Source organism: Drosophila teissieri, chromosome 3L (genome assembly GCF_016746235.2).
Source record: "Drosophila teissieri strain GT53w chromosome 3L, Prin_Dtei_1.1, whole genome shotgun sequence".
In the NCBI taxonomy this organism is placed as follows: Eukaryota; Metazoa; Arthropoda; class Insecta; order Diptera; family Drosophilidae; genus Drosophila; species Drosophila teissieri.
Window position 1 is genome coordinate 21,917,210 of NC_053031.1, and position 15,190 is coordinate 21,932,399.

Consider the following 15,190-nt stretch of genomic DNA (forward strand, 5'->3'; position numbering starts at 1 on the left):
AACATGTTCAATTGATATGCCAACAATTACGCGATGCGACGTCAAGCGAAGTAAACACTTAACATTAAGAAATGCCGTACTACAATACTGGTCGGCCAATTAGCTCTTAGCTTTTTGTCTGTCGCTTTTCATTATTATTGTTTGTTCGGCGGAGACGGCGGCGCTTGTGAAAAGCCGTTTGAAAAGCGCGATGATGAGTTCGTAGGCGTTGGAAAGTCGCGAAGCAATAAAACCTATGAAAGTGCACTTTTTTGTTAAATAATATATGATGCGTGTTGTTTTACCCCGCGATTTATCGGATATCAAGGATTTACGCTGTATTTTCCAAATATTCGTAAAGGGAACCGAATGCAACGCGGCTAAGATTCAGAATAAAAAGAAGTTTATGCACGCAAGAGCTTAAATAGACATGGCTCTCACGAAAAGCTCCCTCTCTAACAAAAAATAAGGGACGGATAAGCAATGTTTAGCAACAGAGCCTCTATTGTTGCAGCGACAAAATTCACAATGACAAGGTTGCTGACACAAAGTTGCAAGGAAGACGGTGTTTATAATGTTTCTGCTATTTATTTATAACATTTAATTATAACATTTATTTTACAATATTTAAAAACAACCACAAAAGTAAAACCCACTTGCAATATGTTCTTAAGTCTTTAGACCGACTGTCGGTCTTGTGTGCGCAACCGCCACCATCTAAACAGATGGCGCTGGCGTAATTTTCCAACCATTTCGTTGTATTTCCCAGTTAAGTCGACACAGGTGATAAATATAAAAACAAAAAAAAACACTATAGTAGAGTTCCCCGACTATTTGATACCCGTTACTCAGCTAGTGGAAGTGCGAAGAGAAATTTCAATACTAACCGTTTTTGGCGGTTTGTGGGCGTTAGAGTGGGCGCGGCAAAAGGTTTTTGGCAAATCGATAGAAACTCACAATACTAATAATAAAATGAAAAAATATCAAAACATTTTTTATATGTGTGGGCGTAGCAGCTTTGGGCGGTTTGTTGGCGTGGCAACAAGTTTTTTGGCCAATCGATAGAAATTTACAAGACTAACAAAAAAATTAAAAATTATCATAACATTTTTCAAAAGGGTTGGCGTGGCAGTCTTGAGCGGTTTGTGGGCGATACAGTGGGCGTGGCAAAAAGCTTTTTGCAAATCGATAATAATTCACAAGACTAATAATAAAATTAAAAAATATCAAAACATTTTTTAAATGTGTGCGCGGTCTATTTTTTGGCGGTTTGTGGGCGTTAGAGTGGGCGTGGCAATCCCATCAAGCATATATACTTCCTTCTGCTTTTACTCTACGAGTAACGGGTATAAAAATATTACAAAATCAATCCACTATAATCAATACCAACCCAGATAGGTTGACATCGGGTAACACGTTGTTTAATTTTAAACTGCTGTAACAGCAGATAAAACGAAACTCCAGATCAAGCTTCAGTTTCCGCAGTGTGAACACTGCGTTTTTTTAATTTGGATTGGAAACTCGCATAAGTCTTTGCTGAATACCGTTTTTATAAACGTTAGTTTTGGTATTTTTGACGTACTGCCTTATTTTTTTCACTCGCTCACTTCCCTCTTAGCTCGTGAAGGAATTAAACGTCTCTGTGCCTTGGATTACTTACTCATGTTTACAGCATTCGGTCATAAAAAATTAAATCCAATAAAGCTGTATTTTGTACAATTAACGAAAGTAGGACTTGGCGAAAAGCAGTTCCTTTTTCTTCGAGGAAAATTTAAATTGAATTTAAATTAAGAGTAATCGGCTTGAAAGTTTATAAATATTAAGTAGCTGTAATTTTCTGTGATTTTCCATTTACTTAAGAATAAGGAAAAAGTGGAAAATCGTTCGTTAAAAAAAAAGCAAGTGTTGCTAATGATAAGCGTGCCACAATATTAGGAGTGAGCGTTTCAGGCTTAGGTCATATTGCATACATATAAATTTTATACCCAGTAAAATTCAGCACTAAAAAATCGATATGGTTTGATTAAAGCGTTTTCAGAGGTTTCAAACGTTCAAACCATCAGAAGCGTTCATAAACTTGAGAGGAAACTTATCTCAATATCCGTTGTTTGGGAGGAATAGAGGTTTAGTTTTCAAATTGTTGATAAGGGACGCGAGAGGAAGACGCCAAAACATTTCCATGTTCCCCAATTAAGCTAGTTCTCTAACTATTAAGCTAGTTCTCTAACTATTAAGCTAGTTCTCTAACTATTAAGCTAGTTCTCTAACTATTAAGCTAGTTCTCTAACTATTGCTTTTCAATATATTTGGCCTCGCTTTATATTAATTATTCAATATTTTTTTTAATTTATATATATATATATATTTAATTTTTTCATTAATCATTTTTTTTCATTTATGAGATAAAAGGCTGAGTTTAGCTTTTTTATGTTTATCAGCAATCACAGTCCAATTGCAATGTTTAAAAAGCAAAACTTTTATAAGTTTGTATAAGAGATCTATTTTAGGCACATAACTTTCATTATCTACATGAAACCATAATGAGAAAACACTACTTTCTTTTGTGCACCTAATGCATTGGTCTACAATAAATTTTTGTATACACATTTGTTTATTATTATTTTAAAAATATTTTCAAAAACTTGAATGTGTATTTTACAAATATTAAATAATAGATCAGATGGTGCCTTTAGTTTTCCAAAGTCCAACTCTATCAAGTACTTTTTCTCATGTATAAAAAGCTCTGATGAAGCCGTTCAATGCTCAGTTTCTTTTAAAATTACCGATCTGCATTTATCGCAACTGGATCCTTTTGCAATATATCCAACAAAATATCTACTTGAAGTTAATTCAATGGGAACAACAAATTATCTATATTTTGGTCAAAGTACCTCTCATTGCCCTCTACAATTTCAGAAAATGATACAGAGTATTCTTGCTGCTGTATTTCTTTTTTTTCAATGCAAGGCTGATATATAATTGAATCAAACTCTATTGGCAACATCACATCATCATCTCATTCGCAACTAGACTATTGATAAAATTTAAAAATGTGTAAGGATATTAGCTTGGCAATTATTATATTATATTATTTAACTGAAGGATTTCTGCAGTTACCACCTCGAACGCACGCAAATATATTTTCGAGGGGATCCTGGTTAACTCTACTTGTTAAAAAGCCTGTGTGGTCCATATATATATTTTTTACGAGTCCAAATATAGCTTCAGAAGTTTGGATCAAGCCATCAAGACAATATATTTTAATCCCGTGATATTTTACGCTCTTTATGTATTCCTCTGCATTTCTTTCAGTATTGTTTACTTAAAGTGCGCATTTCATGGGTTTTTTGTCAGTTAATGCTTTGCTATTCAGGCAATCAAAGTAATCATTAGCTTTTTCGACAAATACAGTAGTAGAAGCTGCAACTTCGGGACTATTTCGATTAAATTGCTTGTTTTGGTTACAAGTTTTAATTGCCGCCTGCAACTGTGTGACTAAGTGTGAGTTGCCAAACATACCCGCATTAGCTCAAATCTATTTGGATTTTCGTGACTCCTTGTTAATTTAGTCATTCTTGTTACTGACCCTTGATCCAATTCGTAAACCTCTCGGATGACATCAAAGTCGACTCTTCCGTCTTAGCTTTTAGAAAATTATTTCTTATAGACTTGAAGTGATGCGGAATGTCATAAAACATAATATTTTGTACTATTTAAGGTAAAGTAAGGTTTCTCATTGGTGACTTCAAGTAATGAGGACAATTTTCTATTGGTACCTCCTTGAACTTAAACAACACCCCTTACTTTGAACTCAATATTTTCAGCAATATTAATGTTTTTATAAATAAGCTTTTTCAAGCAATCGTCATTCATATTTGTTTCGGGCACGAAATAGTTTTATATAAATTTCCATTTCTTTAAAATACCCCAAAAAACAAATACGCAAATGTTGCTTCCCATTTTATTATTATTATATGTTGAAGTGGACCTGTAATATATGCTCTGAGCAAACAATTTTTCGGAATCATTCCATCTTGTATTTGTGCCCATTTTTTCTGTAAGAAGCATTTTCGCCAATATTTTTTCATTTCCCGTTAAATTAATTTGATCAGTATGAGACTGTGAGCGGTATCTTTTTTGGGCAGCCGACCTTACAGCATTCAAATTTATTTCATCATTATTGCAACTATTATATTTAATAAGGTCGATCTGGAATTGTTCCTTTCTTCAGATATCTTACCCCAATATCTGGGGAGAAATGATCGTGGCATAAAAACAGTGATGAAGTGCTTGCCACAAAATCCTCCGTAAATTGGCACTTTTCCGCCTATATCATTAAAATTGTTGGATCCTCTTTAGGAAACCTAAACAATTTAAGAGTCGGAAAATCGCGCCTAGATTTCTGGCAGTGTGGTAAGCTGCACTGGTTCCCACTTATGTTTACCCTTTTTTTTCGGCCATAGCCATAAGGCAATTTCAATGTGCTAATAAAATATTTATACCCGTTACTCGTAGATTAAAATTTTGAAATCGGTACCCAAGGAACACCACGTGGAGTCCGACGAGTTACAACGGGGTCGTTTAAACCAAAATCAATTTGTGGGGATCTACGAGTCGACTTGAGTTTTAAAATTTTGTAAAAAATGTAGAAAACTCCATGCTCCCCAAAAATTTGGTTTGCCCGCAGCTATCCACTACCTTCTCTGCCTCCCTATCCCTAACTAATATACCACTGTGGTAACTATACGTGGTCTCAAATGTGCGAGCATTGGCCCGATTATCGAAAATATTTTAAAACGCCCAATCAATATGCGTACTGCTATTGGTTGTAGGCGAATCCAAATCTAGCAAGGAACTAAAACCTTTTACATCTACTAAAAAATCGAAAATTTGTTTGCAGCAGCCAGAGATGGAGTTGAGGCACAAGTTAAAATCTTCTAACACTAAACAATTACTATTTATAAATGTGTGCTGCTGAAAGAACTCCTTAAACTCAGTTTCAAACTTTTTTAAGGGATAGGTCGGACTTTTATATAAAACAAAAATCCCTAAAGATCGGTACTTAAAGATAGCAAGCTCAAGCACTGGCGAGGCTAAATTTAAAAGATTTGAAAGAAATCGAGCACTTGAGCAAAGACTACCATTCTTAAATAGTTCGTTTCGAATAAAAACGAGAATGCCTCGTTCCGTATTATGGGAAAAAATATTAAGGATCGGACTATTGATTAAACAATTGAAATGGCCATCTAGTAGCTTAGTGGAACACAATTCTCGGACCTCCGCTTCTGAAGCTGAATCCTGAGCGGCTCTGGGGAGGACAAAAGGTCCACAAAATTAAGAGACCTGCCGAAAATTTGAAGTGTTGGACGTACTCCCTAAGGACACCAGTGGCTCCGTTGACGAGACCATCTGATGTATCTATTGACATTGACCGTCATCATATATAATATATACAATAATTAATCGATTAATTTATTGTGCACTTAATATTAATAATAATTAGAGTCATCGCAGGTAAATAGTTTATTATCTGTTAAATCGTAGTTTGCTTTTAAGCATTCGGTTCTTTTTCAAAATAATAACTCAAGTTACCTCAGTGTAAACATTTATATTGCGTTTACGCTCTTTGTCGATATCGATAGAAAACTATCGTACGTCTTGCTAAATCCATTTGGTATTTTTGAATTACTGCCTTACTTTTCCCATTCTCTAACTTTCTCACTTCTCTTTTGGATCTTGAACGAATAAAACGTTTCTCTGCTGAAGATTTTATTACTCACTGTTATGTGGTGTATTCGGATTGACAAAAAAAAACTAAAAGTTGCTAGGCTGGGAAAAATGCGAATGAAGTTGGGAGGCACTGATTATATTTAGTACCATTAACGTAAACAAAACCTGTAGTGGTCTGTCACTACCAGCTTCTACGGGCCGCAATTCTTTGTTTCAGGCAAGAGTCCAAATGAGAAAACATTGTTGCACCGACCATAGAAATTTCGTCTATTATAAGAATTTAAAGATCAATAAATCTTGAACGAAGGGTATTTAACTAATCAGGACTTAAACTTCTAAGTGCGGACCCAGCCTGATTTACAGGGAGAGAGAACATGAAATGAAGAGTGGATCCTCCGAATCCGAAAGCAGCTTTGCCTGTGGGAGCACACAGTAAAATTTTTACAGAAGTTGGGTCGCATCCTACTCTACCATTATACTCCTTGGATAGAGACTGAATTAAGGTTGATATTAATCTACTTTTGCCGACACCTGCTCCGCCACCTACGAACTAATAAAAGGTTCGATTTGTCCTTGCATTATGCAAGACATGTGTAAGGAAAGTTTTTTGCTCCAAATTTAGAGATCTAATTAAATTTAAAGTTTAAAGGGGATGTAAGTGGCGGAAGCTTTATTACGCGGATATTGCTATCCGGATCATAATCTAAAACATTGTTGCTTAAGTTTAATATTTCAGGAATTGCTAATGCCCTAGGTTCAACTCATTAGGTTCAGCCTCCTCTTCTTCATTTTATTCACTAGTATCTGCTTCCATGGCCCTTCTAAGCGCGTCATCTAAACTATCTATGGCATTACACTTTTCAAAGTTGGTTTTAATAGACTCCTTATTCTCCTTGTAAAATTCTTCAGAGAATGAACAATCAAATACCTGAGTTGGATATGAAATGAGTTCGGACCCATTCACCGACAGCACCAAAACGGACCTGATTTATATTCTGAATAATCTTTGTCAAATCCTCAACCTCAGCATAATTGAAGCGGAAGTTTCGATCTTTATGCTTAGAAAACCATTCTCTCGGGATCTTCGGAACGCCATCAAGACCTGAGAGCCCTGCATAAGCTGTCCCCATGGCGGCTCTTTCATCTTCCTGTTCTGCAACAATATCATTGAGATCCTCAGCAGTTGCGAGTTGAATCCTTGCTCCAATGCTCCCACGATGTGCGAAATAAATGAAAGCGGCATTCACAACGATGTCACTTTGTATGCCGTTGTCGATCATAATGGCATTGATTGATCTGGGTGACCCAAACAGAGATCCAATGACGTGAACAAAAGTGTGTGTAGACGGGTTGCTGCTAGCTGAGTATGGACTATCACTAATCTTATACCCATTGCAAAGTTCCAGCTAGATCGTCATTCTTCAAAAGTTGTTTCATGTAAGTCAGATTAACTAACCCGGAACAACCTTGGTTACGTAAGCCAATTGTACCAAAACGTAATTTCGCCCAGGATGGTTTGGGAATCGCTCCAGAAACATACAGCTGTGTTCACAAAAATAGCAGTGCTCATAAGCTGCAACTTTAAACTTAATTTTATATATCAAAAAGTAAATGAATGTTCACAAACTTAATTTTGTTTCAACTTTGTGATTATTTTTAACAAAAACAAATCAATTTTTTATTCAATATGTTAGTTTTTTTTATATAATTAATTTAAACAAAAAAGTGCTGTTTACAGCTGCTCATAAAAACAGCAGTGCACAATGAAAACAATGGAATTAGTTGAAAACAAGAGAGAACGCTATAGTCGAGTTCCCCGACTATTAGATACCCGTTACTCAGCAGCTAAATTTAAAGAACAATAAATATGCCTTTATATATCTACGTAATTTTTCGCCGCTCGAATTAGCTTCCGATTAAAATTTTTAAATCGGTACCCAGGAAACACCACGTGGAGGCCGTTGAGTTACAACGGGGTCGTTCAAACCAAAATCAGTTTTCGGGACCTACGAGTCTTGAGTTTTAAAACTTTGCACAATTTATAAAACTCCATGTTCCCCAAAAATTTTGTTTGTCCGTAGCATACGGAGGCATAGATATTGTTATTATTAAATAAAATAATTAAAAAATGAATTATTAAAATAAATTAATTAAAATTAAACTTATTTAAAAATATGAATTATTTTTTAGATTTTTTTTAATTTTACTTAATTTTTTTGTGGGTTTTTCTTGTTTTTGTTTTAAATTAAATTAAATTATCAGACTTATTTAAAAAAATATTAATTATTTTTTTAGGTTTTTTTTGTTTTTTTTTTTAATTTTAATAATAAATACATCTAATAACTAAAAAATTCAAGTATTTTTTTTTGTGTGTTTTTTTTTTTTTAATTAAATTAAATTATCAGACTTTTTAATAAATTTTAATTTTTTTTTTTTTTTTTTTTTTTTTTTTTTTTTTTGGGCTTTTTTTTTTAATTTAATAATGAATAATTATAATGAAAATAAATACTTATTTAGTTTATATTTAATTAAATATCTACAATACCTAATCTGCCTCCCGAATGCTAACTAATATACCACTGTGGTAACTATATGTGGTCTCAAATGTGCGCGCAGTGGCCCGATTATCGAAAATATTTGAAAACGCCCAATCAATATGCGTATTGCAATTGGTTGTAGACGAATCCAAATCTAGCAAAGAACTAAAACCCTTTACATCTACTAAGAAATTGAAAATTTGCTTGCAGCAGCCAGAGATGGAGTGGAGGCACAAGTTAAAATCTCCTAACACTAAACAATTACTATTTAAAAATGTGTGGTGCTGAAATAACTCCTTAAATTCAGTTTCAAACTTTTTGAAGGGATAGGTCGGACTTTTATATAAAACAAGAATCCCTAAAGATCGGTACTTAAAGATAGCAAACTCAAACACAGGAGAGGCTAAATTTGAAGGATTTGAAAAAAATCGACCACTTGAGCAAAGACTAACATTCTCAAATAGTTCGTTTCGAATAAAAACGAGAATGCCTCTTTTTGGTCGGGCTCCGCTAGCTACTGACTGGCAATCTAATCTCACTGCTGTGGTAAAGCCAGGAATTTCGTATACTTCATGTGAGTATGTTGATGCTTCAACGAAGCACAAAAGAGAAGACCTAAGCATTAGACGATCGGAACAAACATCGCTAATATGGCAGTGTAAACTTTCCGTATTATGGAAAAAAATATGAAGATTCGGACTATTGATTAAACAATCGAAATGGGTATTCAGTAGCTTAGTGGAACGCAATTCTCGGAGCTCTGCTTCTGAAGCTGAATCCTGAGCGGATCTTGGGGGGACAAAAGGTCCCATAATGAAGAGACCTGCCGCAGTTGTTGCTCTACTACAGGCTACATACAGCGCAGCTCTCTGCATGCTGGAGTTAGTGTGAACTACCACTTTACTGTACGTAGCTCCTTGACTTTTATGAATAGTAATTGCTTCTGCAGGAACCACTGGAAACTGCTTTCGGTCAATTGTAGTTGCCTGATTAGAATTAATTTGAAAACTTTTTATTATTTTCGAAATCGGCGTCCATAAAGCCTCCTCACAATGTCTGCGCTTGGAACGCGCATTTACTCCTATGCTTTCATCCAAAAATTTTATCCAAAGAAGATCTGGAGTGTTGGACGTACTGAAGCCTATCTCCCTAAGGACACCAGTGGCTCCGTTTACGAGACCATCTGATGTATCTACATTGACCGTCATCATATATTTGGCAGTGGTTTTTAAAGTCAGAGAGGTACACAATCCTTGTGTCTCAGATGTTTTTAGGGACCTAGCTTGTTCCAGACATCTGTTCCTCTGCTCTAAGCTTATTTGAGCGGACTTAACTGAGTCTATAGCTTCCGAGAGAAATTGAGCAGTGGGAATCGAGTTAAGCTTCTCCCTATTGTACCGATCTGTGTCCTGATTACTTGTAAAAAGGTGAATTGAGTCATTTGGAATTTGACTTTCATCGGAAATTCTAGATCTAAGCAAGCTAACATCATCAGACGTCATTTGGCCGGATGCCATGTTATTGAGTGCAATAGCAAACGGTTGGTCATCTCGCTGTCGCATTATTTCTGTGAGTTCAAAAAACCTAAAAGGACTCCACAGATACGATCCAAATATAGCACTGTATGGATCATGCGCCGGGGGCTGAAAAATCCAGCGATCACATACGGGCCGCAACTGTCTAAGATCGCCGAACACGATAACCGAAATACCTCCGAAAGGAGTTTCAACATTAGAAAATATTTGCTTTAGGCGAGAGTCCAAATGAGAAAACATTGTTGCACCGACCATAGAAATTTCGTCTATTATAAGAATTTTAAGATCAATAAATCTTGAACGAAGGGTATTCAACAAATCAGGACTTAAACTTCTAAATGCGGACCCAGCCTGATTTACAGGGAGAGAGAACATGGAATGAAGAGTGGATCCTCCGATTCCGAAAGCAGCTTTGCCTGTGGGAGCACACAGTAAAATTTTTACCGAAGTTGGGTCGCATCCTACTCTACCATTATACTCCTTGGATAGGGACTGAAATAAGGTTGATATTAATCTACTTTTGCCGACACCTGCTCCGCCACCTACGAACTCATAAAAGGTTCGATTTGTCCTTGCATTATGCAAGACATGAGTAAGAAAAGTTTTTTGCTCGAAATTTAGTGATCTAACTAAATTGGCTAAGTTTAAAGGGGATATAAGGCGGAAGCTTTATTACCCGGATATTACTATCCGGATCAACATCTAACAAATTGTTGTTCAAGTTTAAAACATTAATTTGAGAAGATATTTCAGGAATAGCTAATGCCCTAAACTCCTCATTATGTTCGACCTCCTCTTCTTCATTTTCTTCTATATTATCTGCCTCCATGGCCCTTCTAAGCGCGTCTTCTAAACTATCTATGGCATTATACTTTTCAAAGTTGGCTTTAATAGCCTCCTCATTCTCCTTATAAAATTCCTCGCAATTTCTTTGAATTAAATCTACCTGTTCGTTTCGCCATGGAGAAAAGAGCATAACTAATGATCTAAAATAGTTAATCCTATCTGTATTAATATTAAATGGCCTATACCTAATAATACTGGCCTTATTTCTTTCCCTAATAAAACCGCTTCCATCCCGCAGCGGAAAATATACATCTCCTAACACGTCATTGCCTTCTTCAGTTTCATCGTCACTATTTGCCCTCTGACGAGTACTTCTACGGCTTTTCGAAAACTCAAAATTTGCTGAAAAATCGGCTAAACACAGGCCTTCATGGAAATCTGGTCTTTGTTCGTATCTATCCAGCAATCCTTTCAGAAATATGTCAGCTGAATTCTGAGGCATATTTTGAAGGTCGCGTGTAGGTCTAAGCATACGAACTCGTTGTTCTGGAGGGAAGGTGTTGATATGAACGCACTTATTACTTGCTTCGGACAACGCCATTCCCAGACAACAATACACGGCTTCCTGAGCAGATATCTCAGTGCCTGAAATAAACTTGTGACCGAGATACTGTAGCTTTTGTCGAATGCTTGAATTGCCTCTTCTAAAGTCATTAGCTGCTTCTCGCATTAACTTCGAAATACCCCGTTGGGATTTGTTAATATAATTAATAATGTAGCTACAGCAAGCAAAAGGGTCCAAAATTAACTGGATATCCATATTTGCCCTTTGCATAGAAAGAATGTGTTTATTATAAGCATTTACTTGAATTTCTGCAAATGTTCTCTTCAGAAAAATCTGCGGTTTTTTCAAACTAGACCTAATAGCATAAATGTAGTCCTCGTAGCTGAGGCTCACATGGTTGTGAGTAAGAAAATTTTCAAATATGCTTAAATGGCTAATCATGTCATCTGCATGATTGCGAAGTAGAAAATCTCGAATTTTTTTGAAGTTTTCGTGATGAAGAGAATTTTGAGTTGCTTCGGGAAGTGGATTTAAAATTTCCGTCTGGGGCATTGGAGGGTATGGAATACCGAAACGACAAATAGATTGTCCCCGCACTTTTTTAAGACACGAATGCCCGTGCTTATGCTTTTGGTATTCAATATACGGAGCCAAATCTGGGTTTGTAACATCCACAGTTACAAACTGATCAATAAAGGCTATTACAGTACGTATAGACTCTTCATTGTTTAAATCCACTTTTGGGGCATCTTTCAGCCAAAACATGCCGTGAATATGAGGCGAACCTCTCTGTTGAAACTAAACTCGCCAGTAATAGGTAGTAACGAAATTACTTCCAAAGACACCCCCTGGCTTTTTCATAAGTTTTAAAACTTCTCTATACCTGTAATCAAAATATCTAGCGCACGTCACTGGGTCTGTTCTTATAAGGCGCGCCTTTTCCCTAAACTGCAAACTTGAAGCTTCTTCTTCACTTATATTAACCCTATCTACATTGCGCTTGAGCAGTACTAGCAGCTCTGGCCACCTAGTTTCAGCGGCCGATAAAGTTATGAAACAAGTTGGCAGCCCAAATTGGCGAATCATGGCCATGACCTTTTTCTTCTCATCTTCCCAGTGAGCAGGAGACGTGCGAATGTCCCTAAGGATCCTATATCCCTCATCATGACATATGAGGTTGCCCATAAAATCTTAATTTAGGACGTTAGCAGCTGTTATGGCACTGGAGGCACTCCGCTTACGTAAGCAAGTTGAAATATTATTTCGAATTTTTATTAATTCCAACTTCTTATAATTGAAGAATAACTTATCAGTTCGACAACCTCGTCTATCTACATTACTATACATACACTATAGTTGTGTGACTTTCTGAAGATGGTCTTTTAATGCCAGCATATATGCTAGGGAATGCCAGTTCTTCAGAATCCACATCGAGAATTACGTCGAGAGGCTTTTGGCCCTCACCTGGCGCTATTGTAATTCTCGTCATTCCTACAGTATGTGTCTGGTTATTCTCAAGCAAAGTTTCTTGTCCTCCAGGATTTAGTTCTTCGGCTTCTGTATTCTGATCAGAATTACGCGCCTCCGAGTTTTCATCCTCCTGCTGGATGGCTAGTTGTCCCTCTACAAAGGCTACATCAGCTTGAGATGCTATGAACGGAACAGTTTCGGATGTGAAGTCAGAGATCCACTGCTCGTTAACTGACACATTGTGCTTTCTATATAGTTCTGTATTAACTAAATACCTAATAGCGTCAGCAATTTTGGCAGGCCGTATGGTTTCTGCAATGAAATCGTGTCCATATTCCATTCTTCGTTTGAGGTGGAGCTGTATTACCTCAGCCTCATTGAAAGCTCGTGGAAGAGACGTCACGATATTGCTTACCGGAATAGGGACATTGACAACTGCTCCTTTAATAGCATTTTGACGCTCGTGACCTATTGATTTAATTATCATAAATGGAAGGCGAGGTGAAATCAGTCGTTCTTCCAAGGGAGTTAGGCCCCTCAAAGAGCTATGAATTTCTGGGAAATCTAAGCCATTTGAAATGGCCCCTTTGGGCTTTCGGCCGGCTTTAATGTTGCTGTGACAAGTTTTGCAAAACTTGAAAAGATTACCAGTGAAAGCAAGATGTCTTGCATTTTGGTATATCTCTTCCCTGAACTCGCAATGTTCTTCCAAATAAGACCTAGAAAGCTTACTTATTTGCTTGGGGAACCACAATCCTTTGCAACAAAAGCAAATCTGATCTGGGCCAAGCTTAACATTCCTATTGAATGTAGCTATGTGAGATTCTATTTCAATAGGTCTGATTCTAATAGTCCTATTTTCCTGAGCTATATCAAGTCTAATCTCCTGACTTCGAAGTGCGTTCCGAAGATTTTCTGCTTCCCTATTTGCACTAAGGCTTCTATACTGACTAACTCTTTGACTTACATTTCTAATTGCATCGATCGTTGCTTGTCGAGCAGCTAATAGTGCGCTTCGTCGAGCAAGTGTATTTCTCGCCTGCTCGACTGCCCTGCGATCCCTACCGGCCCTAGCCCTAGCTCTGTTAGCCCTATCACGCTCTCTTTCTAATAAGCGTTCCTGTGTATCTCTTGCCAGTGCTCGACGCAGGGTATTTGCTTCTTGCTCACCCGCGCGATACACGATATTCAAGCGCCTTCTTCTATGGTTGGCAGTGTTTTGTTCCTGCTCCATAGCCCTAATCTCGCTATTTTGTCGCCTTTCAGAACGACGTCGAGTATCGGCTGCTTGCTCAATTGCGCGAAAAGCGGGATCCAAACGTCTTTCCCTATGCTCAGAAGTGTTTTGGACCTGCTCCACAGCTCGATTCTCGCTATTTTGTCGCCTTTCAGAACGACGTCGAGTATCGGCTGCTTGCTCAACTGCGCGAAGAGCAGGATCCAAGCGCCTTTCCCTATGGCCAGCAGTATTTTGAACCTGCTCCACAGCTCGATTCTCGCTATTTTGTCGCCTTTCAGAACGACGTCGAGTATCGGCTGCTTGCTCAACTGCGCGAAGAGCAGGATCCAAGCGCCTTTCCCTATGGCCAGCAGTATTTTGAACCTGCTCCACAGCTCGATTCTCGCTGATTCGCCGTCTTATAGAACGGCGCCGAGTATCGGCTGCTTGCTCAACTGCGCGAAGAGCAAGATCCAAGCGCCTTTCCCTATGGCCAGCAGTATTTTGAACCTGCTCCACAGCTCGATTCTCGCTATTTTGTCGCCTTTCAGAACGACGTCGAGTATCGGCTGCTTGCTGAACTGCGCGAAGAGCAGGATCCAAGCGCCTTTCCCTATGGCCAGCAGTATTTTGAACCTGCTCCACAGCTCGATTCTCGCTGATTCGCCGTCTTATAGAACGGCGCCGAGTATCGGCTGCTTGCTCAGCTGCGCGAAGAGCAGGATGCAAGCGCCTTTCCCTATGGCCAGCAGTATTTTGAACCTGCTCCACAGCTCGATTCTCTCTATTTTGTCGCCTTTCAGAACGACGTCGAGTATCGGCTGCTTGCTCAACTGCGCGAAGAGCAGGATCCAAGCGCCTTTCCCTATGGCCAGCAGTATTTTTGAACCTGCTCCACAGCTCGATTCTCGCTATTTTGTCGCCTTTCAGAACGACGTCGAGTATCGGCTGCTTGCTCAACTGCGCGAAGAGCAGGATCCAAGCGCCTTTCCCTATGGCCAGCAGTATTTTGAACCTGCTCCACAGCTCGATTCTCGCTATTTTGTCGCCTTTCAGAACGACGTCGAGTATCGGCTGCTTGCTCAACTGCGCGAAGAGCGGGATCAAAACGTCTAATAGAACGGCGCCGAGTATTGACTGCTTGCTCAGCTGCGCGAAGAGCAGGATGCAAGCGCCTTTCCCTATGGCCAGCAGTATTTTGAACCTGCTCCACAGCTCGATTCTCGCTATTTTGTCGCCTTTCAGAACGACGTCGAGTATCGGCTGCTTGCTCAACTGCGCGAAGAGCAGGATCCAAGCGCCTTTCCCTATGGCCAGCAGTATTTTTGAACCTGCTCCACAGCTCGATTCTCGCTATTTTGTCGCCTTT

General features: G+C 38.2%; 1 protein-coding gene across 1 annotated transcript; it reads left to right on the top strand.

Annotated features, from left to right (window-relative positions):
- Nucleotides 1-33: 33 nt before the first annotated feature.
- Nucleotides 34-258, top strand: LOC122615976. Its single transcript, XM_043791181.1, is given in 1 exon segment — nt 34-258. A coding segment is annotated over 1 exon segment (225 nt).
- Nucleotides 259-15,190: the final 14,932 nt, after the last annotated feature.